We start from the raw sequence: 27,393 nt of genomic DNA, 5'->3' as shown, positions 1-27,393 counted from the left end.
AATCAAGGACATTGATAAAGAAATGGGAAGAGAATGATGTTCCAACCAACCACCTCTGTGTTGTTACTGATGAATGTGCACCACCTGAAATCCCATTGCCTTCCACACAAGGCAGGCCATTTGCCATGAGGGACAGAGAATCTCCCATTTCCTTTGTCTGTTTTATTTGCCTGAAAAACACCATTCCAAAGAATTGCTCATCTGCTCAGCAAGCATGTAAGGACACTTCCTGAGAGCGAGTACTGCAGGCTCAGGGGGTAGGCGGTGTCTGGAACTTGGCCCTTTGCAGGCGCAGTGGCTACCGGCATGGTACCCTCCCTGCTGTCAGGATCAGGGAGGCATCCGGCCAAACAGTGGTGGCCCAATAAGGCTGGCAGCCTGAGGATTCAGTGAAATAGCATCCCCAGCAGAAGTGGTGGTGGCTGTAAGCGTGTACACTTAAGTAGCACTGGCAGTGTACCAGCCACTTTCAATAGATGGAGTTGTTTCATCCCCAAACGACCCTTTGGAGTTGGTTCTGTTCTTCCCATTTTGCAGAAAACATTACAGTGTGGAGAAATTAAAAACCCACTTAGTGTCACACGGCAGCAGCAGAATTCACAACACCCAGAATTTGTGCTGTTAGCTACTCTGCAGTTAGTATGTGGAGTAACATGAAGACGGTATGTAGGTGGTAACATGAAGGCGGGGAGAGAGGGGCAAAAATGTATGTGAAAAGATGCTTGTGTTCACTCTGTTCAGAGTTATGCATGCATCAGTCTATTCATTCCTCAGAACAACCCTGTGAGTTAGTATGTGAATCACCACTTAATGTCAGCGACCAGTTCCTAAAATCACGATTGGCACAAAAAGCTGATTGAGTCTACTTCCTTTTGTTTTAAATAAGAAAAACTACAATGTATTATGCTTCAACTCCAAACCCCGAATCAATTTCCTCAGAATAATTAAAGCTCACTAAAAAGGCCTGTATATAAAAGAATCACATAAGGATATAAACACTTAAAACACAGCTTTCTGATCACCCAACAATTACCTGGTTGTTACCAAACAGTTGTTTTGCATTCAGTAACTCTGTGATGCCTCTCTTAGTGCTGGCAGCCTCCCAGATGGACATTCTATGAAAAATCTAATGCTGGTTCTGACATCCAAACCAGTTGCATTTGGAATATACCTGGAGAGATTGTTACAAATATATGTTTATATCCATGTTAAATCATAGGAAGTTTGAGTTTTGGGAATCCACATTAACTTCATGGGAAGTTTGAGTTTTGGGAATCTATAAGTAAATGTTCTACTGGAAAAATGTTCATGAGTAAACCTCTTGTGAAGAGTACCTGTACTGCTAGCATCTCCATTTTACAGATGAGAATACTGAGGATTAGCTAAAAGTAGTGAAGCAGGAATTTGCACTCCGAACTCCTCTGACTTTACGTTTAACTACTATGCTAATGATATCTATCATCATTGACATCATCACTAATGGCTTCATGAGAATACTGGCTTTATTTTTGTTTTTTAAACAAAAGTATTACACTAAGTACTCAGCATATATTATTTAATTGAGTTCTCACATCAACCTCTAATAGAAGAACTATATCATGCCCAATTTACAAATTCAAAATATTAGGTTTTGAAATTTGCCTACTGGACATAACTTGTTTAAATTATTTAGTAGACCACCAAGCCCTTACCAAGTACCTACTATGTACTTACCCATGTACCAGGGTTATTTAGTACTATCTTTCTGTACAAGGAACTTCACAATAGTAGGATTAGGTTCATGGCTGTGATTCATAGACATTACGTATTTTACTATTCCATATTTCAATTTTGTTTCTGTAATAAAACCGTGTAATTGTATTATGACCTTTATCTCACCCTAAATAATACGGTGTAGCTTATATTTTATACATTTATTCGGATGTATATGTGTGTGTGTGTTTTTGTTGCTAAGGTCACATAAGTCTGAGGCCAGAGACCCAGTGAGTGATGTTGTACCAGAAAGTAGAATTCTTGAGATGCATAAATGATAGCTGATCATGCCAACAGAACTGCTTGAGGAATTATAGCTTATAGAGTTGCTTGGCAGATGAAATCACTTGACTAATTAGAAAATAATGCATTATGCTGTGCCTAGAAAAATCACAGAGCAGCAGGAGCGGAACTGCGTTCTGAGTTACTGTGGGCTGCCAGTCACAACAAAGCCAGTGCCTTGTATTCTTTATCTTTTTTTTTTTTTTCCCTTATCCCTACAGCCCAGAAATTGAAACAGACCCTGGAGCCTTGTGACACTGAATATCCAGCGTTCGTCTCTGAGCGCACCATCAAGGAAACCTCAGGGAACATTGCTTGTGAAGACTGCTCCAAGTAAGCACCCCGCCCCCTACCGCCCGCCTCTTTCTGTCTGGTAGAGACCTTTCCCAGATGGGCCAGTGCGGCGGCCATGCCCAGGATTACGATGAGAGCTGGAAACATGGCTGCCCTCTTGTGTGAGGAACTATTTTCATCAGCTTGGAAGGAGCACCACTTGGCTTTGTTAGAGGGATCGTTTAGAGTTTGGGATGCATTCAAATGTATGAAAATTCATCCTAGAATATAAGAGATTTTTAGCCCAGTTTGTACATGGTTGGAAGAAGTCCTAATTGGTTTTTTATCCCAATTAACAGTTGGCAATTTATTTCACCAATTGGGGGAAATTTCTCAGATGTTTTTATTGAAGGCACCAAGCCTTCAGGATTCACCCAAATCTGACATATTGGGAATTATTTCTTGGTGGCTTAATATGAGTGTCCCTGATTATTAATGAAGTTAGACCTCTTTCACTGGTTTTATTGATCATTTGGAGTCTCTGGCTTCTTCTTTCCTGTTAGCAGTTCTCTCTTGGGTGGTGGGTCTATTCTTACTGACTTGGACATTCTTTTTGTGTTCCAGATATGATTTCTTTGCAATTCTGTGCTTTGTATGTGTCTTCTTATTCCTTGGTCTGTCTTTTCACTTTTTATGGGCATCTTTAGATGCATGTAAGTTTTCTTTTGCTTTTATTTTCATGTGGTCAAATTTATTATTTTCTTCTTTGATTTGTGCATTTTGTGCCTTGTTTCAGAAACTAGTCTCTACCCTAATGTAATACATATATTCTCATATATTTTTATTCTGAACACATTAAAAAGGTGCCTTACACACTTAGAACTTTAATGCCTCTGGAATTTATTTGTATGAGTTTCATGATTTAGAAGTCTAATTTCATCCTTTTCCATATAGTTGGCCTGTTAACCAGCACTTTTTACTCGGTATTTTTTAATTTTCCAATAGATTTATTATGACACCTGTGTTATAGGCTGGGTTCCCATCTATGTGCAGCTCTGCTTTTAGGTTTTATGGTTTATGGTCAACACCATATCTCTTTAATTATTATAGCTTTGTAATGTGACTTGATAGCCAGAAGGAAAAAAATCTCTTTCTCTTATTCTTCTTTTAAGTCATCCTAACTGTTTTTGCCTCTTTACTCTTCTATATTAATTTTAGAGCCAGCTAATTAATTTTGATGAATTATGCTAGGATTTTGACTACAATTACTATAAGTTATAAATTAATTTGTAGATAACTGCTATTTTTATGATATTAGACCTTCCCACTTATAAGCTAAATATCTGTTTATTTACATGCTTCTCAATACAGTTTTGTAATGTTATGTTAGATTTATACCTAAAGAGCTTATGAGATTTTGCTTTCAGAAATGGCATATATTTAATACTGTATTATCTGATTGGTAATTGCTAACATATGAGAATCTCACTGATTTCTGTACATTATATATCCTGCACCCAGCTGCTAACTGCTCTTTTAGATCTAATAGTTTATGTATGGGTTCTTTTGGACTTTTTCTCATACATATTAATATCATTTGTAAAATTTTTCCTTTCTAATCTCCACACTTAATTATTGTTTTATTGTGCTGGACTTCCGATACATTTGTTGAATAGAAGCCATGAGAGTAGGAAACTGTGTATTGTTTCTAATTAAAAGAATCACTTCTGATAATTCCATGTTAAGTATGATATTTGCTATAGGGCTTTTAAATTGTAGGAAAATATAAATAATATAAAATTTACCATTGTAACTATTTTGAGTATATAATTCAAGGGCATCAAGCACATTCCCAGTGTTGTGCAACCTTAATTATTATCCATCTTCTAAATTGCTATGAGTTTTTGGTAACCGTTTATTAGGTTAAAGAAAACCTCTTCGAGTGTACTTGTTGCTCTGGTTGTTACTGTATGAAACTTGAGTGGATGATAAAATGTATGAAAATAAATTTTTTGCATCATCACTAAAATAATTTTAATTTTTAATATGTGTTTCACCAATATAATTTTTAAAAAATTTAAATCATGAGCTATATCATATATGTTATAAATGTCTTTAATAGTAGTGGGTTATGTAATATGAAACATACTTGCTTTTGCAGGATTGACTTTCATTGTTTGATTACAAAAAACAGAGGACAAAATTCATATCACTAGATTCATTTGCTCATACTGTACTGTGAACCTTTGCGTCTGTGTTCATAAAGGAGTGTGGCCTGTACTTTTCCTTCCTTTCATTTGACTTTGCTATCAGGGTCATTTTATTGTCACAAATTTACTTGAAGAGTCTATCCTCTTCCTCTAATATCTGTAACATTTTGTGTAAGATTAAATTATCTACCTGTTGTAGATTTAGTAAAACCCATAAAAGTATCAGTGATTGATGGGTTTTTGCTTATTTGTTTGTTTTTGTGTGAGTACATTTTCACTCATTAGTTTCTTTAATTGTTGCATGATGTCTCTCTGGAATTTCCATTTCTTTTTTAGATGATTTTGGTGATTATATTTCTCAGAAAATCACCTATTGCATCTTACTCTTAAAGTTTATTGCATGCATTTATAAATAGTGTCTTTTTATTACACATGTTACCTTATTTGTGATTTTCCCCTTTTAAATCACTCTCATTCCCCTGTCTCCTTCCCTCGGTCCCTCCTGTGTTTCCTCCTCTCCTCTCTCTCTCCCTCTCCACATTGGCACAGATATGTCTGTTTTGTTTTTCTTTCCAAAGAATCATCATTGAGTTCGCTTCATTCTCTCTGTTTCTCTGACTTTCTGTTTCATTTATTTTGCTTCTTCAGTGTATCGTTATCTTCTATGTTTTGGGGACTTACTCTTTTTTTTTTTTTTTTTAAATTTTCTACCATTTTGTGTTTGATGCTTAACTTTTTCAGCTTCATTTGTATGTAAACATACATATATATATATATATATATATATATATGATTTCTCTCTACATTCCAGCTTACCTTTGTAATTTTAATATAGTTTCATTGTTATTCAGCTCTAACAGTTTTCTAACTTTCACTTTTTTTTTTGATCTGTAAATTTTTAAATAGTGTTTTAAGATTTCCTAATCTATGGGTTTTGAGGCTATCTTTTTTTTTATTATTGATATCTAACTAAATGACAGTTTGTCTATATAACAAATGTGTTTTAATATGTGTGGAGATTTGCTTTGTAGTCTAGTATTTGTCTCTGTGGTTTTAAAAGCAAGTTTTATTCTCTAAAAGCTGAGTGTAGAGATTAATATGTATCCATTGGATCAGGTGTGTTTATTGTGTTTCAAACTTCTTTTCTTGGTCTATTTTAGATGTCAAGCTCTCACCAGGCTTATGTATTTTTCCATTTTTTCATGTCATTCACTTTGTTTTGCTTTCTATATTGTGAAGCTATGTTACCATGGACATTTCTGTTCAAGAGTGGTATAGCTTCCTAATAAACCATTCCTTTTATCTTTTGTGTAATAACCCTCTTTATATGGAAGTGCTTTATGCTTTAATGCCTCTTTTGTTTGCTAATAGCATAGGATTAGGACTTCTTCTTTAGATAATATTTCCTAGGCACATTTACCCACACACATACATTTTCAACTTTTCTGTCATTATGCATTACAATTATAAATAGAATGTAGCTGGATTTAAAATCTTATTATCTCTACTATTGACAGATTTAATCTTAAAATTTATTGTGCTTACCAGTAAGTTTGGATGCATTTCTATTATCATTTTATGTTTTTTTCTTCCCCATGTTTTTTTCTTTTCTTTTTTCTTTCTTTTTTGCCGCCTATTATATTCATTCTGTTTTCTCCATTCCCTTGTTTCCCTTATTAGTATACTAGTGTATTCCAGTAAAGTATACATTCTGTTTCAGTTGGTCAAGATCTCTTCCTTCCAGGAATATCTGTTCCTCCAGAGCAAACAATGCCTTAGGACCTTTGACTTGGATTATATCTCATCTCTTTCATGTAGTATTTTCTAACATTTTAGTTCTACTGTGTTCTTAACCTACCAACTATATTATTATTATTATTGCTGCCTATAGTAAATGAGATGCTTACTGCTTTGTTTACTTACCATTGCCTGTTTTAAAACCATTGTTTTTGGTTCTATGGTATATTAGAAATTGATTTCAAGAATGATCTGGGAGTGACAAATTATCTCATTCTTTATTTAAATTCTTATTTAATATGTACTCTACAGTGATAGTTTAACTTCATACTATCTAAATTGATATTTTAAAAATCCTATTCCATTGTCTTATGACTTTTAGTTTTGCATCTTTATAAGTAGTCTGGCTTTTCATTCCTCTCTGATGGTTTTTAAAGTGTGTCTCTTTAATGTTCTGATGTATCACTGAAGTGTATTTAGATTTAAATATATTTCTGTTTGTGTACTTTATTCTATATAATTTCCTTAAGCATATTACAGTTCACTAATTTCCTTTTGATTGTGTCTAGTCTGCTGCTTAAAGTGTCCATTGAGATTTTTTTTTTAAGTATTGCATTTTTGAAAAAAATCAAGTATAGATGATTTACAATTTTATATTATTTTCAGGTGCGCAGAGAATCCATTGCAATCTTAATAAGGTTGTTTTTTGTTTGTTTCTAGAAGTTTTATTTGCTTTTACTAAAATCTGTGTTTTTTTACATAGAGCCTTAATCTCAAGTTTCTACACACAATAGTAAAGGCCTTTTAAGATTATTTTAATAGTTAACTTTCTGAGGGTACCAATCCTGTTGTTTCTTGTGTCTGCTTTCTTTCCTGGTTGATCATTTCTCATGTGTTTTGTCATTTTTGACTGTGAACTGATCTTTGCTATTTATTATTTTTGTGGGAAGAGATTAGAACCTGGGTTTCTTCTCATAATAGACTTACACTTGGGCTTCGATTGTGTGTCCTATTGGTATTGACTGCCTGGGAATAATTGTTATGTAAGTTTTTGTATTTAGGAGTCCCTGCATTGTATAACTAGAATGAATATTTTTCCTAAACAGCATGTAGTTTAGGCTTAAAGTTTTCTCACACTAATATTCTTTATCCCATTCAGAGTCCTGGACAGCAGCAGATTACCAGGATTTTACACTTAGCCTATAAATGTGCAAGTGGGCTTTTAGTGTCTTTTCTTGTAAGTTCTTTTGCATTTAAACACACTTGTTTTGTTTTATTAATTCCTCCAGCATCTCTAAGTGTTTAGAACAGAACAGCGTCTGTCTTTGCCCAGTGCACCATCTTATAGTCTACTGTAGCCGCCGAGGACTTTAGAACCATCCCAGGAAAGCACTGAAGCACAGTGGTTAGTGCAGGGCCTGTGGGGTCACAGGGTGCAGAGTGTGAGTCCTGGTGTCATGAACTGCAAATTGTGTGACCTTGAGTAAAAACTGAAACTCTCTGACACTCAGCTTCTTCCTGGGTAATTTGGGGGGATAATAATCGTGAGCATAGCATTGACTTTTTGTAAGATGTAAGTGGGAAATTTTATGCTGTGAATTGACATAATGCTTGGAAGAGAGTAAGTACTCAATATACAGCCACACTTAACTGAAAGTAAAAGTCACTCAGTCGTGTCCGACCCTTTGCGACTCCATGGTCTATACAGTCCATGGAATTCTCCAGGTCAGAACACTGAAATGGGTAGCCTATCCCTTCTCCAGCAGATCTTCCCAACCCAGGAATCGAATCAGAGTCTCCTGCATTGCAGGCGGAGTCTTTACCACCTGAGCTACCAGGGAAGCCCGTGGCCACACTTAACACAAGTATAATACCATACCAACTTAGCATAAAAAATTTTTAACCTCCAGAAACCATTCTGTTGAAATGTGAATGTGCCTTTTCATAGTCTACCATCAGTTCACTTCTATAGAATTCCCTGGAGAAAGAGGTCTCTCAGATGACCAGTTCATGTATAACTTAAGTACTGTTGACTATTCATGGCTCTGTGGCTCTGTCAAGTGACTCTCTTGGTTTTATAATACTCATGAAACCTTTTGAGCAGAGCGGTATCATCTCTCCAGTCATCATGACTACAAACTCCATGAGGTGGCCAATATCTCTTAGCAGATGATAGATGATCATACTTAGTGAAGTAAGTTAACTTTCTCATTTCCATTCTTAGTGAGAAAACAAATAGAACCAAGATGGACAACTGCTAGGGCAATCAGTATTTTTCCTTGTTGACTTGCAGTTAGTAACCAAGGAGATGAATGCTGCTTGATGAAAATCAAGATTTCAAACTTAACAGAAGACCACCTTTCGTTCACTGGGAGGTAAATGTGTTCTTGCTACATCCTGGAATCTGTGTAGGGTGCTTTAGGGAAGTCAAGGACGGATAAGATAATGAAGTAGATGCTGAGGTATTGACACCTCCCATGACTAGTCTGTTTCACAGTGTAAATTCCACACTTGCGGGAGTGTGGGTTGAAAACTCACAGGAGGTTGGGAAGTTGAGAAGGCCATGTACAATTTGCTGGCAGCAGTGAAAAGATAAGATTTTGCTTTCAAAGCTTTATTTCAAGGCCACTGCCTAGCAGCTCTGTCAAAAACTATGGAGGCAAAAAACAGTAAAGGTTCTGGGGTCTGAGTGAGGAGAGAAACAGGGACTTGTGCTTTTCCTTTTTCTTTTTTAAATTAAGTATTTTTTTTATGTATTTGACTGCAGCAGGGTTCTTAGTTGCAGCACTCGGGAGCTTCAATATTCACTGTGGCATGGGGATCTTTTATTAATAGTTGGGGCATGTGGACTTAGCTGTGGCATGTGGGATCTAGTTTCCTGGCCAGGGATGGAACCTAGGCACCCTGATTTGGGTGTCTTAGCCAATGGCTAACCAAGGAAGTCCCTTTTCTTTCTTTTTAACTAAAAATTTTATTAACTAGAACAAATACAGAGAAGTGTACAAACCATAAGTTTGCCAGTTGATTAGTTTTCTCACAAAGGGGACACATGTACGTAACCAGCACTCAGGCTAAGAAGTGAAAGAACATTACCAGCCTCACAGGAGGCCCTCCACCTCTCCCTTTCTGTGCACAACCTCCACTTACCATATGATAACCCCTCTCTAGATTTCTAACATCATAGATTGGTTTTGCCTGCTTCTAATATCTAGTTTGTTGTTATTATTCAGTTGCTCAGTCATGTCCGACTCTTTGTCACCCCGTGGAGTGCAGCACCCTGTCCTTCACCATCTCCTGGAGCTTGGTCAAACTCATGTCCATTGAGTCGGTGATGCCATCCAACCATCTAATCCTCTGTCTTCCCCTTCTCCTCCTGCCTTCAATCTTCCCCACCATCAGGGTCTATTCCAGTGAGTCAGCTCTTTACATCAGGTGGTGAAAAGACTGAAGCTTCAGCTTCAGCAGCAGTCCTTCCAGTGAATATTCAGGGTTGATTTCCTGTAGGATTGACTGGTTTGATCTTGCTGTCAAGGAACTCTAATTTGTGAAATGACAATTTAGTTTTGAAAATATGAGAGCTGATACATAAATTACCTTAAAGGAGGTTTCTAAGAAATTTGCCTGGGGGAAAAAAATAGGACTTTAGGAAAAAAAATTAAAACTAGCTTAGAACTTCAGTGAACATTTCTTGATTCTGTGTTATATCCTAGACACTGGGCTACACTGTGGGGAGTTAGCAATTAATGAGGCACACATGATTCCTTCCTCATGGAGTTTACAAAGAAGTAACTAGGCAGTGTCAGCCCCCCATGCTTCATGCCAGGATTAGAGAGTAAATTTCACACAGCAGCATGGAAGGGAGGCTTGGAGTGGTCAATAGAGGCTTCCCTGGGGCTTCCCCCATGGTCCAGTGGTTAGAAATCTGCCTTGCAGGGCATTGGATGCAGGTGTGATCCCTGGTAAAAGAAGTAAGATCCCATATGCCACAGAACAACTAAACCCAAGTGCCACAACTAAAGGGGCCATGCGCTGCAACAGAAAGATCCCATGTGCCATGACCAAGGCCCCAGCGGAGCCAAATATATACATATTTTTTTGAAAAGAGAGCTACCTGAAGAAAGTATAGAATTAAAAAAAGAGAGAGAGAGACGCTTCCTGGATAAAAGTAGCATCTAATGTAAGAACACCAAGTGCGGAGAAGTTAGCAAGTAGGAGTATCCAGACAGATGGAAGAGACTCATGGAGACAAGAAAAATTGTGGTTTGTTCAACAAATTTTTACAAGGGAAGCTGGGACACAGAGGTAGAGGTGAGAAGAGAGGAGGCAAATAAGGCCCAAGTCATGTGGCCCCTTTGACCCTGTCACAGAGTACTAGTCCTTTAAGGACTTAAGCTGCTACCCTGACACCACTGTGGACTAACACAGAAGTTTTAAGGAAGGGAGGATAAATGGTCAGATTTCAGATGATGGGAGAAATGACGATAACGGTGACGCTAGACCAACCTTTGAAGCAGAAACTTCTGATCCAGACAGGCCTTTTGCTGCACCTCTGGATGTAGCCCCCCAGCACACACACACACAGCCTGGTCCTCATCGAGCCGCCCCAGCTGTTTCCGCCTCTTCATTCTCCTCTTCCTCTTTTTAGGGATTAGAAATTAACAAGTTGGCTGGGGTGACTAGTTGAATGAAAAGTCAATTCATGACTGTTTTTTTTTTTTTTTTCCTAATCCAAAAATTTTTGTGAGGCTTGGTTACAAATTTTTGATACAATGCTCTTATCACATCAAAATAGACTCATAAAGAATAGTCTCACTGACAGCTTTTGAAGGATTAAACTCTTTTTTTCTTGTTTTTGCATGTCTCCTTCTCTCTGTCTTTCCTTGTTCCATTTTATGAAGTAAAATTTATTAGAAGATGTATGTATTTATTAAAGAATGAAGATAGCATTTTGCATTTTGTATGAGCTTTGTATTCTTGAAATGCAGTATGTCAATGACGGAAACACTGTTTTCTGGCTTTTGGTGATGGTCCCTTTGTGACAGCAGGTAGACTTTTCAGTACAATGGCCAATAGGTTTGGTGGCAAACAGGCAGCTGAATTTGCCCATCTGCTTTACATTCTATGCGTGTAGAAATTTGTCAACTTTTGCCTTGGAAAGAATGAGCTTTTGCAGGACGAGTTCTCTAAAATAGTTACTAATTTTTGACTAGCTTCATAGGTAACTTCAGGTCAGCACCAGTGACATTCAAAAATAACACAATTCTACAGCATTTGGCGACGAGTGAGTTGGAAACTGAGTTTGGTGAAAATTACAGTATTTCAAAAATTACCACTAAGATCTTTTTCAAAGAAAAACATCTTGCCTCCCGCAATGGAACATACAAAACTGTGTCCATTACAAACCATTTTCAAGGCAGCGATTACTTTCCTCCACAAGCAATGGCAAACCATAGAGCAACGAGAGCACTGCGCGCTTCCCACGGGATCGTGCTTCATGCGGCGGTCTGCTGGTGGCTGTCGTTAACTATAGGCATCAGATAACCCTGGTGTCTACACATCTTGATAAAACTCAGGAAACCATGTCAGGTGCTTCTAGCCATATTATAAAAGTCTTTTTGGTCTCCAACAGTCTTTGAAGACTGGCTGCTCCCAGCTCAGTCTCTGTGTCCTGTTTCCAGAAGCCCTTGTTGGTTTTATATGGAAAAACCATCAAGAGGTGACTCAGTTGCTCTAAATAGAAACCATCACATTGGCAACTCCAAAAGTGGACATTTATCTGTCTATAGCATAGACAGATATATTTTAACAGAGGGACAGTATGCGATGTTTAAAAAAGGATTTTCAAAAATATAGGGTTTATTAAGAATGCAGGAGCCTAAAAGAAAATAAGAATTTACATAAGAATGTCATTAGGGTTGGTGGTTTGGCTACTTTAACCAATAATTTTCGTCATTCAATATCCCACTGATTATTAAATTAATCTGTTATTCAAACAGCAATCTAAAACAACTCAACCCATATTTTCTGGGCATTTGTGACTGTCAACAAGCTTAACAAAATTGAATATCGAAAAGAATGTGATGTTTTAACTATTTTCCAGTACATTGCTGTTTTTCTTGATGCCCCCTCATCCTTTGATGAGAAAGGGATCCACAAAGGTTCCCTTGGAATGGGAATCAATTGCTGAGTTAAATATTTTAACAATTTAAAAAATAATTAATCAGAATGAAATTAAACATGTGTCACATATTTAATGCTGGAGCTTTAAAACTCTTGTCACATTTCAGTGCTGGCAAGATATTACTTTCTAAGGCAAATTAGATTTTTATATTGTTGTTTTTTGTGTCTCTGTGTGTGTCTGTCCTTTTTTTGCGGTAATATTACTCACTGCTTTTCATAAGAATTATGTTGCCATCAGTTTCACTTTCGGATCTGCACACAAGTTTTGCTCATCTTCCTGGAAGCCCCAAAAGCTGTGGCTACACTTTTCTTCTCTCATCACTTCTCCCCATGCGCCTTTCATTTGTCCGCTAAACTGAAAGAAAGTAATTGGTCTCGAAGCTGTGTTGACATGTTTCGTGGGCTACAGTTCAGAGAACCATAGTTCAGGGATTCCATTTTCCTACAAACGAATCCAATTTCCTGTTGAGGTCTTAGGCTGGGTGGGCGATTTACCGCAAATTCTTCAGACTGTTCTCGGCGAATGCCCTGCAGGTGTTGTTACCAAGTGGGTCTTCTGGAAACAACCTGTAAAATGCACCCACTGCACAAGGGGGACACGGTGTCTTCCTGGAGTAAAGACTGAGAGAATAGATTCTGGGACTGGGATATCATCTGGGCTGCAGCCCTTAAGCATGCAAAGATTTTAACCAATAAGTATTGTAGGTTTCAGTCTGCTCATCTCTGAAAGGGCTATGATACCTGCCTCACAGGACCTGTATGTGGGATAAAAAAAGAAAAAATTGTAGCCCCCATATTTATCACAGTGCCCAGCCCAGAGTAAATGCTTCATAAATGGGAGATATTTTTATAGCACACCCATCTGTGTTGACAGCATTGTAGGAAAACCACAGAACTCCAGTCAGCCCCCTCTTCCAGATTTCTTAGCCTGGAAGGTAAAACTAATAGTTTCAATCAGGAAAAGTCGTTGGTGAGGGTTTTTTTTTGCTCCAACGAGACAGTCCTAGATAAAGTAGATCTTGGAATTTTGCCACTTCTTGGATCTACTTGAGCTCTCGGCTCATAAAAAATTTGGAATTCTGAATTAGGGACTACACATATTCAACAGTGATCAGATACTTCATTACACAAATTAGATACAGACTTTGCCAGTGGGAGTACATTAGTGTCATGAATAATATAATTTGTAGGTGTTAAAATGTAACAGTTTTTAACTACTTAATTTGTAAGCATACACTAATTTGTTGAAATATTTTTGTATCTCCTGCTCTATAGATTCTTGCCAAACTACTGTACTCAATCTTGTTTTAAATGTGTAAATAAATGTGATTCAATTTCCCATGAAATAATCATCGACCCTTTTAAGCAGGCTTTAATTCAGTTCCAAACAAGACAACTTTCCTACTCTACAGTGAAATTAACACCAAGGGTCAAGTTCTTTCCTTTGAAGACTGAGGGTTATGCACTTTATTTTTCTCCAGGTTTTCTCTTGGTGTCATTTACTCGCTTAGATCTCACCATGTTGGCTGGCAATGTGCAGAGCATATATCAGCAAAATCAAAATAGTTCCTCTGTCTTTGAGTTTTATGGTGTCAAGTCCATGCATCTCAGAAGGTGGTATATTGGAATAACTCCTGGATTCTAAAAGGATGTGATTCTTTCCATCACCAAATACTTAAAATAGGACTCTATCAAGTCTAAGTTTTCACCAATGTGTCATTGTAATGTTGATGACCTGCCACTCATCCTTTAATAAAGCGCTACCTTCTTTTCATATTACGGTATGGACCTAGGCTTGAATGATTTAATATTAGCTCTTAGAGTGAACAACCTAGTTAGTGCTGTATGTTTTTGGTTGCTAAAAACATCCTGGCTTTAGAATGTTAAAGGGAGGAGGGAGAAGTAAATGCTTATCTTGATAGCTTTATTTTGAATTTTTGAAATATTGCCAGAAGATGAAAATGTGGTCCCAAAACATTAGAATAACTGGGATTCAAACCTCTGATTGATTTTTGTACCAATTCTTCTGAGTCTCAGTTCAGTAAATCACTTTACTGGAGACAGGACTTCTGATCCTCTTTCTCAAATACTTAAAGAGGGAAAAGTGCCCTATTTCCAAAAGCAACAATGATTACAACTTTTGAGGTTCCAGATAGGACGGTCACTGTTGTGTAGATGTTACTATCTTTACTTGCCCTTTGATAAGCCGTTTGGAGAGGTTTTAGTACAGGAAGTGTTGTAAATTACTGTTTTCCCTCAAGAGTCCATGATGCAAAATGAGAGGGGCACATGTCTGTAATGACTAGACAGGTCTCTACCTGACGTGAATTAGTCTCACAACAATTTCCCATTTGTACATTTCTTAATGTGTGGGAAAGCTGGGTGGGAGCACATGTAAGTTTGTCTGGGCTCAGAGCACAGTGAGGCTTTCCTCTTCCATGCTGGAGGGTAGGAGACCATCAGAGCCAAAGAATATTTTTAGAATGTTTATTTGCATGTGGAATGGAGGAGTGCAGAGCTGTATCCACACTTGACGTTTGCGAGCGGCCTTTCTGCGGTGCATTGTCTCCATCCTGATGGCTGTTTGTGCTGTGATGCCCACCTCCCCTACCTCAAAGGGCTGTCTGTGTTCCTCCCTTGGGCTTCCCAGCGCTGCACCTGAAGTGGCTTAGCAAGTTGCCAAACCCCTATAGATGTGTGTTTATTAACTCTCCAGCTTGCCCTCCATTTGTTTAGCTTGGAAAGAGTTTATATATTCCTGTGGGTATTAAAAACCCATCTGATGTATTAAAGGAGCTCAAAGGATCGAAGAAGAAATGCTGCTTGAAATGCAGCTTATTGAATGTAGACATAAAACTTCTAGACACAAATCACTTTTTCAAGAGACATATTGTACACTCAAGAAGGAAATTCATTTTTTAATTATCAGCTTTTCTTTGGGACTTGGATTTTCTCTTTTTCCTCAGGTGACCTCCACTCTTCTCGTTTTAGGATTGCTTATGATTTTGACAAGACCCCTTGGCGACATAAGATGAAAGGCATTCACCTCGATACAGTTTTCATGCCTAAGAAGAGGTCACCCAAGAACCTTAGCAAACACAGCATCCCCTGGCATCTTTGTGCATTTGAAAGAAAAATGGGTAGAGAGGGTACAAGATGAGGCTAAGAATCACTCATGATCCGTAATTATTGGAGGTGTAAATGATCAAAGTCTGAAGGAAGTGGGAGAAATTCTCAGGCTATAAGCATTATATCAGATGTTTCTCAAACAAAACACTGATACACTGACTTTCAGGAAACAAATTATGCATTTCGCAATGATTCCATTTCTACTGAAGTACTCGCCTGTGCAATCTTGGATTATTTTGATATATCCAAGCCTATATGAGAATATGATGACTGTTTATTGAATGCCTACTTTATGACAGGAGCTTCATGTTCATTTTTCCACATTATTTTTCTTTACATTTTTTCATTTCATATGCATTTCACCAAGTAGGAATGTGAGGCTCAGAGGAGTTAAGTCTCCAGACTGGTGTTACAAAGCTACTGAGTACCAAATGTGAGTTGAGTCAAGGTCTCCCTGACTCTGAAACCTCAGAGAAAATTCCTGTGGCATCCAGTTGAATGGCTCTCTGTCATGGTACCAAGTCACTTGTGTAGCCACGTTTCAGACTGAGTTCATCTCATGGTCAAGGTTTGCTTTGAAAACTGGCAGTTTCACCATTCACTTGACCTATGGGAAGAAGTCTACAAACATCCCACTGGAAAAGAGCAATATGCTTCCTGAGTGCCACCTTCATGCAAATCTCCATCAGACCCACTTGGAGGTTCTCTCACAGTACTTACCCCATTACTGATCAAGCATCTGTTTGTCTTCCTCTCCCAGCAAATCAGGTGCCATGGGCTGGAATTATGGTGAAAAATAGCTCAGGCCTGGTGTCATGCAGACTGGGTTTTAGCTCTCAATGGGATCGCTTCTTAATTGGGAGACCTTTGCCAGCAAGTAAGTTATCCCTCTTAGTTGCCACCTGCTCATTTGTAAAAATGAAGATATTGATAATGCCTACAGGGTACTGGGTTGATGTGAACATCACAAGATACAATTATAAAAAACACCTCATCCAGTACCTGGCATTTAGTTGGCATTCAATAACTGGGATGTCTTATACTCTTATATTTCTAGTACTTAACCTACCCTTGTGTTTAAACCAGTGCTCAGAAAATTGTTGCTTGAGACAGTTTCCCAAGCGAATAGCCTTGTAAAGTGTGAGTGACAGGGGAGAGGATGTGTGTAATTCTGGTAGCTGAGACACCTGTTATTTTGTGTGATATTTGAAAACAAGTATGTGTTTTGAAAACAACTAGAAACTCAGATTCCCACAAGTGAAGAGTGAACTCTGTGATTCTCCTTAGGGAAAGAGAAGGTGGTCCAGAGTAAGGAGAGTCCTTTGCCAAGGTCCCACGGAGAAGGAGCTGCTGATGCCAGATTCAAAGCCCTATGATCCTTTTAGGAATCTTTCTCTCCATCAGTGTTTCTTCTCCATATCTGATAATTTAAAAATAACTATTAACTAAGTACATACATAAGTGAAATAAATAATGATACAAAGTATCATACACAAACTTGGTTGTTGTTTAGTTGCTAAGTAGTGTCTAACTCTTTTGCAGCCCCCTAAAACTATGGCCGGCCAGGCTCCTCTGTCCATGAGATTTTTCCAGCAAGAATACTGGAGTGGGTTGCTGTTTCTTTCTCCAGTGTATCTTCCCAACCCAGGGATTTAACCCATGTCTCCTGCATTGACATGCAGATTCTTTACCACAGATCCACTAGGGAAGTCCCCACAAACTTGCTAAATAAATCAAATAGTGCATATGGACATGCAATGAAAATTAAGTCTTCTCCCACCAGTGACCCTTTGCAGTCTTTCTAGGGGACAGTCATTTCCAGAGATTAATGTATTCCTCCAGGGTTATCATATGCAAATATTAGATTGGTGCAAAAGTAATTGCAATTTTTGCATTGTTGAATTTGCTGTTTGATACTGTGGTATATTCATAAGTAAATGTGGTTATGTTGAACATCATTTTAATGCACATTTCTTGCTTTATTTATTTATTTTTTTTGGCTAGTGACTTACTACTTGCTGTTTATATTGATTTTAAACCAGGGAAATGATTTTAGACAAAAAGCAAATTCGAGTGATTTTCTTATTTAAGTTCAAAATGGGTCTAAAGCAGCAGAGATAACTCACAGCATCAACAACAATTTGGCCCAGGAACTGCTAATACAGTGCGGTGGTGGTTCAAGAAAGTTTTGCAAAGGAGACTAGAGCCCTGAAGATGAGGAACATAGTGGCTGTCTGTTGGAAGTTGACAATGACCCATTGAGAGCCATCATTGAAGCTGACCCTCTTACAACTACAGGAGAAGTTGCTGATGAACTCAGCATCATTTGGCATTTGAAGCTAATTGGAAAGGTGAAAAAGGGTGCCTTGTGAGCTGCATGTGCTAAATTGCTTCAGTTGTGTCTGACTCTTTGTGATCCTATGGACTGTAGCCCCACCAGGCTCCTCTGTCCAAGGGAGCCTCCAGTCAAGAATACTGGAGTGGGTTGCCATGCTCTCCTCCAAGGGATCTTCCCCACCCAGAGATAGAACCTGCGTCTCCTGCGGCTACTGCATGGCAGGTGGATTCTTTACCACTGAGCCAGGAGGGAAGCCCTGCCTCAAAAAACAGCAACAGTGCAACAACAATGAAGCATAGAATTGTGACGTGCGATGTCACACGCACATCAGACTGTGACATGCGATGAAAAGTGGGTTTTTATAAGACAACCTGTGACAACCAGCTCAGTGGTTGGACTAAGAAGTTTCAAAGCACTTGCCATAGCCAAACTTGCACCAAAAAAATGGTCATAGTCACTGTTTGGTGGTCTGCTGCTGGTCTGATCCAGTATAGCTTTCTGAATCCTGGTGAAACCATTACATCTGAGAAGTATGCTCAGCGAATCAATGAGATGCACCAAAAACTGCAGTGCCGATAGCCAGCATTGGTCAACAGGAAGGGCCTGATTCTTCTCCATGACAACACCTGACCACATGGCACACAACCAACACTTCAAAAGTTGAATGAATTGGTCTACAAAGTTTTACCTCATCCTCCATATTCACCTGACCTCTCGCCAACCAGCTGCCACTTATCCAAGCACCTTGACAACTTTTTGCAGGGAAAATGCTTCCACAATCACAGGAGGCAGGAAATGCTTTCCAAGAGTTCCTCAAATCCTGAGGGATGAATTTTTACACTAAAGAAATAAACAAACTTATTTCTTGTTGGTAAAAATGTGTGGATTGTAATGGTTCCTGTTTTGCATAATAAAGAAGTGTTTGCGCCTACTTGTAATGATTTAAAATTCACGGTCCAAAACCGCAATTACGTTTGCAGCGACCTAATAGAGAAACACAGGTACTTTAGATGTTTCACCATTCGTTTCTTACAGGAATGACAGTGTTGACTACACATACAATACCTCACCTTTTTCACTTGCTAGATTGGAAACTATCATCATGTCATTTTATAGGTTTGCCTTTTTTTTTTTTTTTTTTTTTTTTAGTGGTTACCCAAGATTCCAATTCTGAGGATGTTTTCATATAACTTTAATTGAACTTTCAGGTTGTTCCAAAATGTTGGCTACTTGAGACAGTGTAGAAATGAATATTCTTGGGTAATAAGTAATTTATTTGTATGTATGGTACATTATTAGAAGAATCAATGGGTCAAAGTATATGTAATTTTGATAGAGCCTGCAAAAATACACTCTGGATATCTTAAACCAATTTGTATTTCTACTAGTTTGGGAGAATATATGTTTATTATACTCTTAGCAACACAGTGTTTTATCAAAATGTTTGCCATTCTGATACCCGAAAAATGGAATATCATTGTGGGTTTTCTTTTAATGATGTATGTTGGATACATTCCATATGTCTTAAAGCCATTTATATTTCCCTTTCTGTATACACTCTAATTATATTCTTACCTCTGTTTAAAATTCCCTGCCAGTCCAGAGATTTGGACTTCATGCTCTCACTGTGGAGGACCCAGGTTCAATCCCTAGTTAGGGAACTAAGATCCCACAAGCCATGCAGCACAGCCAATATTTATATATCTGTATCAATTCCCCCCCCCCTCTATTTTTCTTTTAAGTTTTTAGTCCTATGTTGTTGGTCTCTTCTTTTATATTGAGCTTATATAGTAAAAAGAGTAACTATTTATCCTATGTATTGCATTAAAAAGTCATAATTATGTTTTAAACACTTTTGGAATCATAATTATGTTTTAAACACTGATGACATAGCTGTTTTTTTTACTTGAAATATCATAAACATATGTCCTTGCCCTTACATATTCCTGCAACACAATTTTTATACTAGCCACACAGTATATAGATTTACTATTTTTTTAAACCAACCTCACTTAGGCTGTTTGTAATATTTGCTTTATAAGAAATGCCACCATACATGAATATCTTTATTCCTAAAACTCTATGTATTTATGTGACAATTTATTCTAATATCAATTCCTACAAGTACAATAAAATAGTTCAGAACCATTCTTTGTTAAAATAAAACTTGATAAGAATCAGTTTCATAGTGTAAGTAAAAAAATGTTTATTTTTCTTTTGATTCCTTTTCTCTTGACTATTTTTGGACAAAAGCTATAACTTTTATGAAGAACTGATAATAGGTAGAAGTTATTTTCAAGAAAATCTTCCTTCAGGAAGATATGACACCAACTGAGGGTAGAAAACTAAGTGGTATGAGTTTTTATTTCTCATATTCAGATGATAGGATTTTAACCTAAGACATAAGCAAAACAGAAAATACATTAGGGATAGGTTTATACATTTAGTGCTTTTGTTAGTAGTTATTTGTAAATCTCCTTACATTATTTTTGAAAGTTCAGTTTTAACAAAAGATATTGCCAGTTTCTAGCAGGGTTCCAAGTTCAGTTAATTATTTCAGCTTAATAATAAGCAACATTTGAAATGACATCATATGGGCTTGTTGAGAGTCACAGAAAAATGAGCTTCAGAAACACATTTTGAATGTGTGAGCTTGGCTATAACTGTTCAGGAAAATTAAAACAATATGAAAAATTGTTGAGATTAATGACTGCTGATTAAAACAGGATAAAGTCTCAGGATGTATAAAGTCACACAGTTCTCTAGCAGGTCTGTGTGTTCCAGAATGCTGATCTCAGTCCTAGTAAATCTCTCAAATTAACTATTGATTCCAAACATTTCCTGACTGGTCTATTCATCTATTCTTATGTCCACTTCTCCATTCAGATGCATGCCTCTGAAGCTCTTAAAATGGAATTGTTTTTTAAGAAAGAGGCGAAAAAAAAAAACAGAGACTTGTTTTCTATATTTTCAAACTGTGCAGGCTAGAAAAGGAATTCTTGTATAGTTAAGTTATTTTGGATAATTCTAACAATACTTTCAAGCTAGATCTTTACATGTTATGTAAGGTGGTGAATTCAGATAACTGTCTACTAAAGATGGGTTCCCTGGTGGCTCAGAGGTTAAAGTGTCTGCCTGGAATGCGGGAGACCCGGGTTCGATCCCTGGGTTGGGAAGATCCCCTGGAGAAGGGAATGGCAACCCACTCCAGTACTCTTGCCTGGAGAATCCCATGAGGGAGGAGCCTAGTAGGCTACAGTCCATGGGGTCGCAAAGAGTCAGACACGACTGAGCGACTTCACCTCACTTCACTTCAAAGATGGGTTAGGTAGAGGTTAAAATATGTTAGTGCCAGTAATAGAGCTGACTCAAAAGAAAGGTCTCCAATACATATCAGCTTGAATTCTGCACCTAACCTTGCTCTGTAGATACAGCATCGGTCACATCAGGTGTTTCCTGAACTGTGATCTCAAGTTGGTTTAAAAAGTAAATTAGGGTCAAGGTAATGGCTATTCTTTGGCCACCTGTGCTGTGGGCAGCTTCATTAAACCATTTGACTTAGACTATTAACCATATAATTAGTCAGCTAGCCATATTGTGATGACCTCCCATCTTAGATTATTAGAATATGCCTTGTGATTTATTTATTTACTTTTGGCTGCACCAGGTCTTAGTTGTGGCATGTGAGCTCTTAGTTGCAACATGTGGGGATCCAGTTCCCTGACCACTAATTGAACCCACACCCCCTGCACTGGGAGCATGTAGTCTTAGCCACTGGACCAACAGGAAGATCCTGTGATTTATTTTTAAGATAATCACTGAGAACAAAGGAATTTGATTTTTTTTAAAGATGTCATTTTTCTACTTTGTTTTCTCTGTCAGAATATTTAGCAATTGTTTTTAAACACAGGACAAGGCTCATCAGAATCAGCTGGTGGTACTTGTGAAAATGTATGTTCCTGGGCCTCACACTGCACCTGCTGATTCCCAGGCTCCAGGAACAGGGTCTGGGAATCTTTATTTTGGCCAGATTCTCCAGATGAGAGAGACTTTCCTGGACTTCATTGCCAGAAGCATAAACTTGGCATCAAGTTTACTGGCATAAACTCAGGGGAGAAATCAGAAATAATTAAGAAGAAAAGAAAAGGAGAAGAAAACAGAGATTAAGCAATGCCAGGAGTTACATGAGCATCTCTCCTTCCCAAAGATTCAGAGGTTATTCGTGGTGGTGTGTCACTACTGCATATTCAGGGCTGTGACAGGGAGATGTGGCTGTCATTCAACCAGGTTCAGAGAAAAATGGCTATCCCAGCATTGCAAGTTGAGTTTATGGAAAATGACTGACAGTTAAAAAGGGATGAGTGATCATAAATGAGCTGTGAATCAGGCTTCGGGAAAACCTGAACAGAATCCACCCAGGCATCACTAGTACCCTGGGAGGAGAGATTTCAGAGCTTTTGGAGAAAGCAGGTAATAAATACCTCCCTGTAAGAAGGTGTGCCAGACTACGAACAGAAGCTAAGATGCATGCAGTAAGTTACTGCCATCAGTTTAGAAAGGGGAGAAAATAAACAGGAATGGCGTTCTCCAGATTACTACCATAGTGATTGTTAAAGAATGAGGCAAACTAACTGTTGAGTGTGTCATGACATACATTTTTCTTCTCAATTTATTATATATCCTATTTCTTTTTATAATTTGTCTTCTGTGATGTGACTTTTTTTCTTTTGAAGCAGTCTTTTTTTTTCCTCTTCTAGCATTAAATACATTTTAAAGCAAAAACTATGGAGTATAACAGTGCTATTTTTAAATGAAAGTAAGTATAGTTTATTCAATGCATTTATTTATGAGATTATTTGTTCTCTGCACATGTGGTGGCAGACACCGTGGTAAGCAGCGGAGAGTGGGGACTGAGATTGTCTTTGTTCTTTATCACAGCTTCATAGTGTGCTACTGTATGGATGTATGAGAGTTTATCCCCAGGACTTTCTACTTCTGATAGGTGTTTTGATTGCTCAGAGATCTAACCTGCATCTCCTGCATTAGCAGGTGCATTCTTTATCACTGAATCACCAGGGGAACCCTGTATTTAGAAATACTGTCTTTTTAAATAAAACATGTTGCAAATAATTTTCTGGAGTTTGCCTTTTAACTTTTCAAGGAACTATTCTTTGATTTTTTGTTAGAGATTTCCTTTACTTTTCATTTCCTATTTCTTTGATTTTTGTTTTAACTTTATATTTTCTTCTGTTTCTTTTGGGTTTTATATTTTTTCTAATTAAGGTAAAAGCTTCAATCATTATTTTTGAATAATTTTTCTTCTCTATAAACATTTAAATCTATAAATTTTCTTCTAAGAATGATAATAGTATATATTTCACAAACTTTGATATGTTGCCTTTTTACTGTTTTCTAGTTTAAAAATATTTTATAATATAATTTGTGATTTATTTTCTGACTTATGTGTTATTGAAGGCGTGTGGCTTAATTTTCCAAATATTTGGAAAGCTTATGGTTTACTTAATATATTTTATTTCTACCTCAATTCTACTGCAGCTTGAGATCGTATTCTGTATGAGTTAAGTCCTTTTAAATGTACTGAAACGTTTTATATCCCAATATATTGCCATGTTGGTGAATATTCCACATGCACTTGAAAAGAGTTTGTATTTGGCACTTGTTGGTTGAAGTACTTCATAAATGTCAGTCAGGTCAAGATGTTGATAACGTTGTTGAAATCTTCTATGTCCTACCTGATTTATGGTCTAATTGTTTTATCAAGTGCTAAGAAAGAGTTGCTAAAATTTCCCAACTGTGATTGTGGATTTATATGTTTATATTCCATAAATATTTTATATTCCATAAAAATCCTTTATTCCATAAATATTTGTTTCATTATTTTGAGATCTGCTTTTAGGTGCACACAGTTAGGATTTTTATGCCCTATTGATTAATTATCTTATTTTTACTATTAGGAAATGGCTATCTTAATTCCTGGTGATATTACCAGTCTTTAACTGATATTAATGTACCAAACCAGATTTCTTCTGCATGTTGTATCTCGTGCCATTCTTTTACTTTCAACTCATCTGTGTGTTTATTTTTAAGTGCACCTTGTGAAGCAGCATACATTTTTGGTCTTTTTAGTTCTTTTTGTTCTTGATGTTGTTTATGATATCAGTCAGTTCAGTCACTCAGTCATGTCTGACTCTTCATGACCCATGGACTGCAGGATGCCAGGCTTCTCTGTCCATCACCACCTCCCAGAGCTTGCTCAAACTCATGTCCATCAAGTTGATAATGCCATCCAACCATCGCATCCTCTGTCATTCCCTTCTCCTTGTTTCTTCATTCTTTCCCAGCATCAGGGTCTTTTGCAGTGAGTCAGTTCTTCGCATCAGGTGGCCAAAGTATTGGAGCTTCAGCTTCAGCATCAGTCCTTCCAATGAATATTCAGGACTGATTTCCTTTGGGATGGACTGGTTTGATCTCCTTGCAGTCCGAGGGACTCTAAAGAGTCTCCTCCAACACCACAGTTCAAAAGCATTAATTCTTTGGTGCTCAGCTTTCTTTATGGTACAACTCTCACATCCATACATGACTACTGGAAAAACCATAGCTTTGACTAGATGGACTTTTGTTGGCAAAGTTATTGTCTCTGCTTGTTAATATGCTGTCTAGGTTGGTCATAGCTTTTCTTCCAAGGAGCAAGTGTCTTTTAATTTCGTGACTGCAGTCACCATCTGCAGTGATTTTGGAAAATAAGAAAATAAAATCCGTCACTGTTTCCATTGTTTCCCCATCTATTTGCCCTGAAGTGATGGGACCGGATGTCATGATCTTAGTTTTTTGAATGTTGGATTTCAAACCTGCTTTTTCACTGTCCTCTTTAACTTCCATCAACAGGCTCTTAGTTCCTCTTCACTTTCTGCCGTAAGGGGGTGTCATCTGCATATCTGAGGTTATTGATATTTCTCCCAGCAATCTTGATTCCAACTTGGGCTTCATTTAGCCTGGCATTTTGCATGATATGCTCTGCATAAAAGTTTATAATATAATTCATTGTATTTTTTCATATTTTTAATTTATATATGATAAAATTGGACAGGGAAGCCTGGTGTGCTGCAGTCCATGGGGTCACAAAGAGTTGAATATGACTGAGCGACTGAGCTGACAGACTGCAACTGATGATAAAATTTGTTATTTTGGGCATAGAATCTTATCAATTTTGACTAATACTTATAGTTGTATATGTAGCATCACAGTCAAGATATATTAATAGCAGTTCCATTACCCTAGCAGAGAAGGCAATGGCACCCCACTCCGGTACTCCTGCCTGGAAAATCCCATGGACGGAGGAGCCTGGTAGGCTGCAATCCATGGGGTCGCTGAGGGTCGGACATGACTGAGCAACTTCACTTTCACTTTTCACTTTCATGCATTGGAGAAGGAAATGGCAACCCACTCCAGTGTTCTTGCCTGGAGAATCCCAGGGACGGGGGAGCCTGGTGGGCTGCCGTCTATGGGGTCACACAGAGTCGGACACGACTGAAGTGACTTAGCAGCAGTAGCAGCCATTACCCTAGAAAGTTTTCCTGAGATACCCAACTGTGGTCAACACCATCCCCAAAGCACAGTTCCTAGCAAACAGTGATGTTTTCTGTCCCCATGATTTGGTCATTTCCAGAGTATCACATAAGTTAAATCATGTAGAATGTAGCCTTTCAAGTCTGACTTCTTTTATTTGATGTAATACAATTGAGATTTTGTGGTGTTATATCTTATGTGTGTGCTCAGTCATTCAGTTGTGTCCAGCTCTTTGTGACCCCATGGACTCTAGCCCCCAGGCTCCTCTGTCCATGGGGTGTTCGCAGGAAGAACACTGGAGTTGGTTGCCCTTTCCTCCTCCGGGGCATTTTCCTGAACCCAGGGATCAATCCCACATTTCTTGTGTCTTCTGCATTGGCAGGTGGGTTCTTTACCACTGAGCCACCTGGGAAGCCTGTTATATCTTACAACAGCAGTTAATTCCTTTTTATTATTGAATAGTAGGCCAGCGTATGCATCACAGTTTGTTTATCCATTCTCCAGTTGACAGACAGTTAGTTGGGTTGTTTGAATTTTTAATGATTATGAATAAAACCAGTGTAAACATTCACGTCGTTTATATGAACTTAAGTTGCCATTTCACTTGAATGCATACCTAGGAGTTGAATTTCAGGACTGCATGTTTAAATGTATAAGAAATTGCCAAATTAAATTTTAAAATGGCTGTACGATCTTGCCTTTTTGCCAACAATGTATGACAGTTTCAGTTGCCCTTCATCCTTGCCAGCTTTTGATATTGTCATTTATATTTATTTATTTTTATTTTAGCCATTCTGAGAACAGCACACTGGCATGTCATTATAGTTTAGCATTTCTCTACTGGATAATGATTTTAGACTTCTTTTCTTATGCCTGTTTCCCTCCATATATTTTATTCAATGAAATGTCTATTTAGTTGTTGTGCCAATTTTTAAAACTGGAGATATAATTGACATATGACATTACATTAGTTTTAGGTGTATAGCATAATGATTTTATTTTCTCTGGAACTTTCTCTTTGACCTCAGGTTATTTAGAAATATGTTGTTCAATTTCAGAATATTTGGGGGTCTTCCAGAAATCTTTCTATAATTTATTTTGGGTATAATTTCATTATGGTTTGAATATTCTTTGTATAATTTCAGTTCTTTTAAATTTGCAAAGATTTGCTTTATGACCTATATAACATGATTGAACTTGGTGAGGGTTTCCATTCTTTCAAAATGTATATTTTGCTCTTGTTAATTGCAGTGTTCTATACATGTCAGTTAGGTAAAATTGTTTCTATATCCTGAACAATTTTCTGCCCACTTATTCTGCTATCTGTATTGATTACCAAAAGAGGACTGTTTCCGTCTCCAAGTATAATTGTGGATTTGTCTATTTTTCCTTTCAGGATGTATTAGTATTTGCTTCATGCATAATAATCTTAAATGTGTATATCAGATCAGATCAGTCGCTCAGTCGTGTCCGACTCTTTGCGACACCATGAATCGCAGCACGCCAGGCCTCCCTGTCCATCACCGACTCCCGGAGTTCACTGAGACTCACGTCCACTGAGTCAGAGATGCCATCCAGCCATCTCATCCTCTGTCGTCCCCTTCTCCTCCTGCCCCCAATCCCTCCCAGCATCAGAGTCTTTCCCAATGAGTCAACTCTTCACATGAGGTGGCCAAAGTATTGGAGTTTCAGCTTTAGCATCATTCCTTCCAAAGAAATCCCAGGGCTGATCTCCTTCAGAATGGACTGGTTCTATCTCCTTGCAGTCCAAGGGACTCTCAAGAGTCTTCTCCAACACCACAGTTCAAAAGCATCAATTCTTCGGCACTCAGCCTTCTTCACAGTCCAACTCTCACATCCATACATGACCACAGGAAAAACCATAGCCTTGACTAGACGAACCTT

General features: G+C 37.8%; 1 protein-coding gene across 1 annotated transcript in view; it reads left to right on the top strand.

The window, feature by feature from the left end:
- CACNA2D3 (calcium voltage-gated channel auxiliary subunit alpha2delta 3) overlaps window positions 1-27,393 on the top strand; it is a 908,562-nt gene that overhangs the window by 853,484 nt on the left and 27,685 nt on the right. The window contains exon 35 of the mRNA XM_055556946.1: window positions 2,256-2,367. Within this exon, the coding sequence (XP_055412921.1) occupies window positions 2,256-2,367 (112 nt within the window). The remainder of the gene's footprint in view (window positions 1-2,255; window positions 2,368-27,393) is intronic.

This window comes from Bubalus kerabau, chromosome 20 (genome assembly GCF_029407905.1).
Source record: "Bubalus kerabau isolate K-KA32 ecotype Philippines breed swamp buffalo chromosome 20, PCC_UOA_SB_1v2, whole genome shotgun sequence".
Taxonomy (NCBI): Eukaryota; Metazoa; Chordata; class Mammalia; order Artiodactyla; family Bovidae; genus Bubalus; species Bubalus kerabau.
Note: the sequence above shows the minus strand (reverse complement) of the source record. Positions and strands in the feature narration are given on the sequence as shown.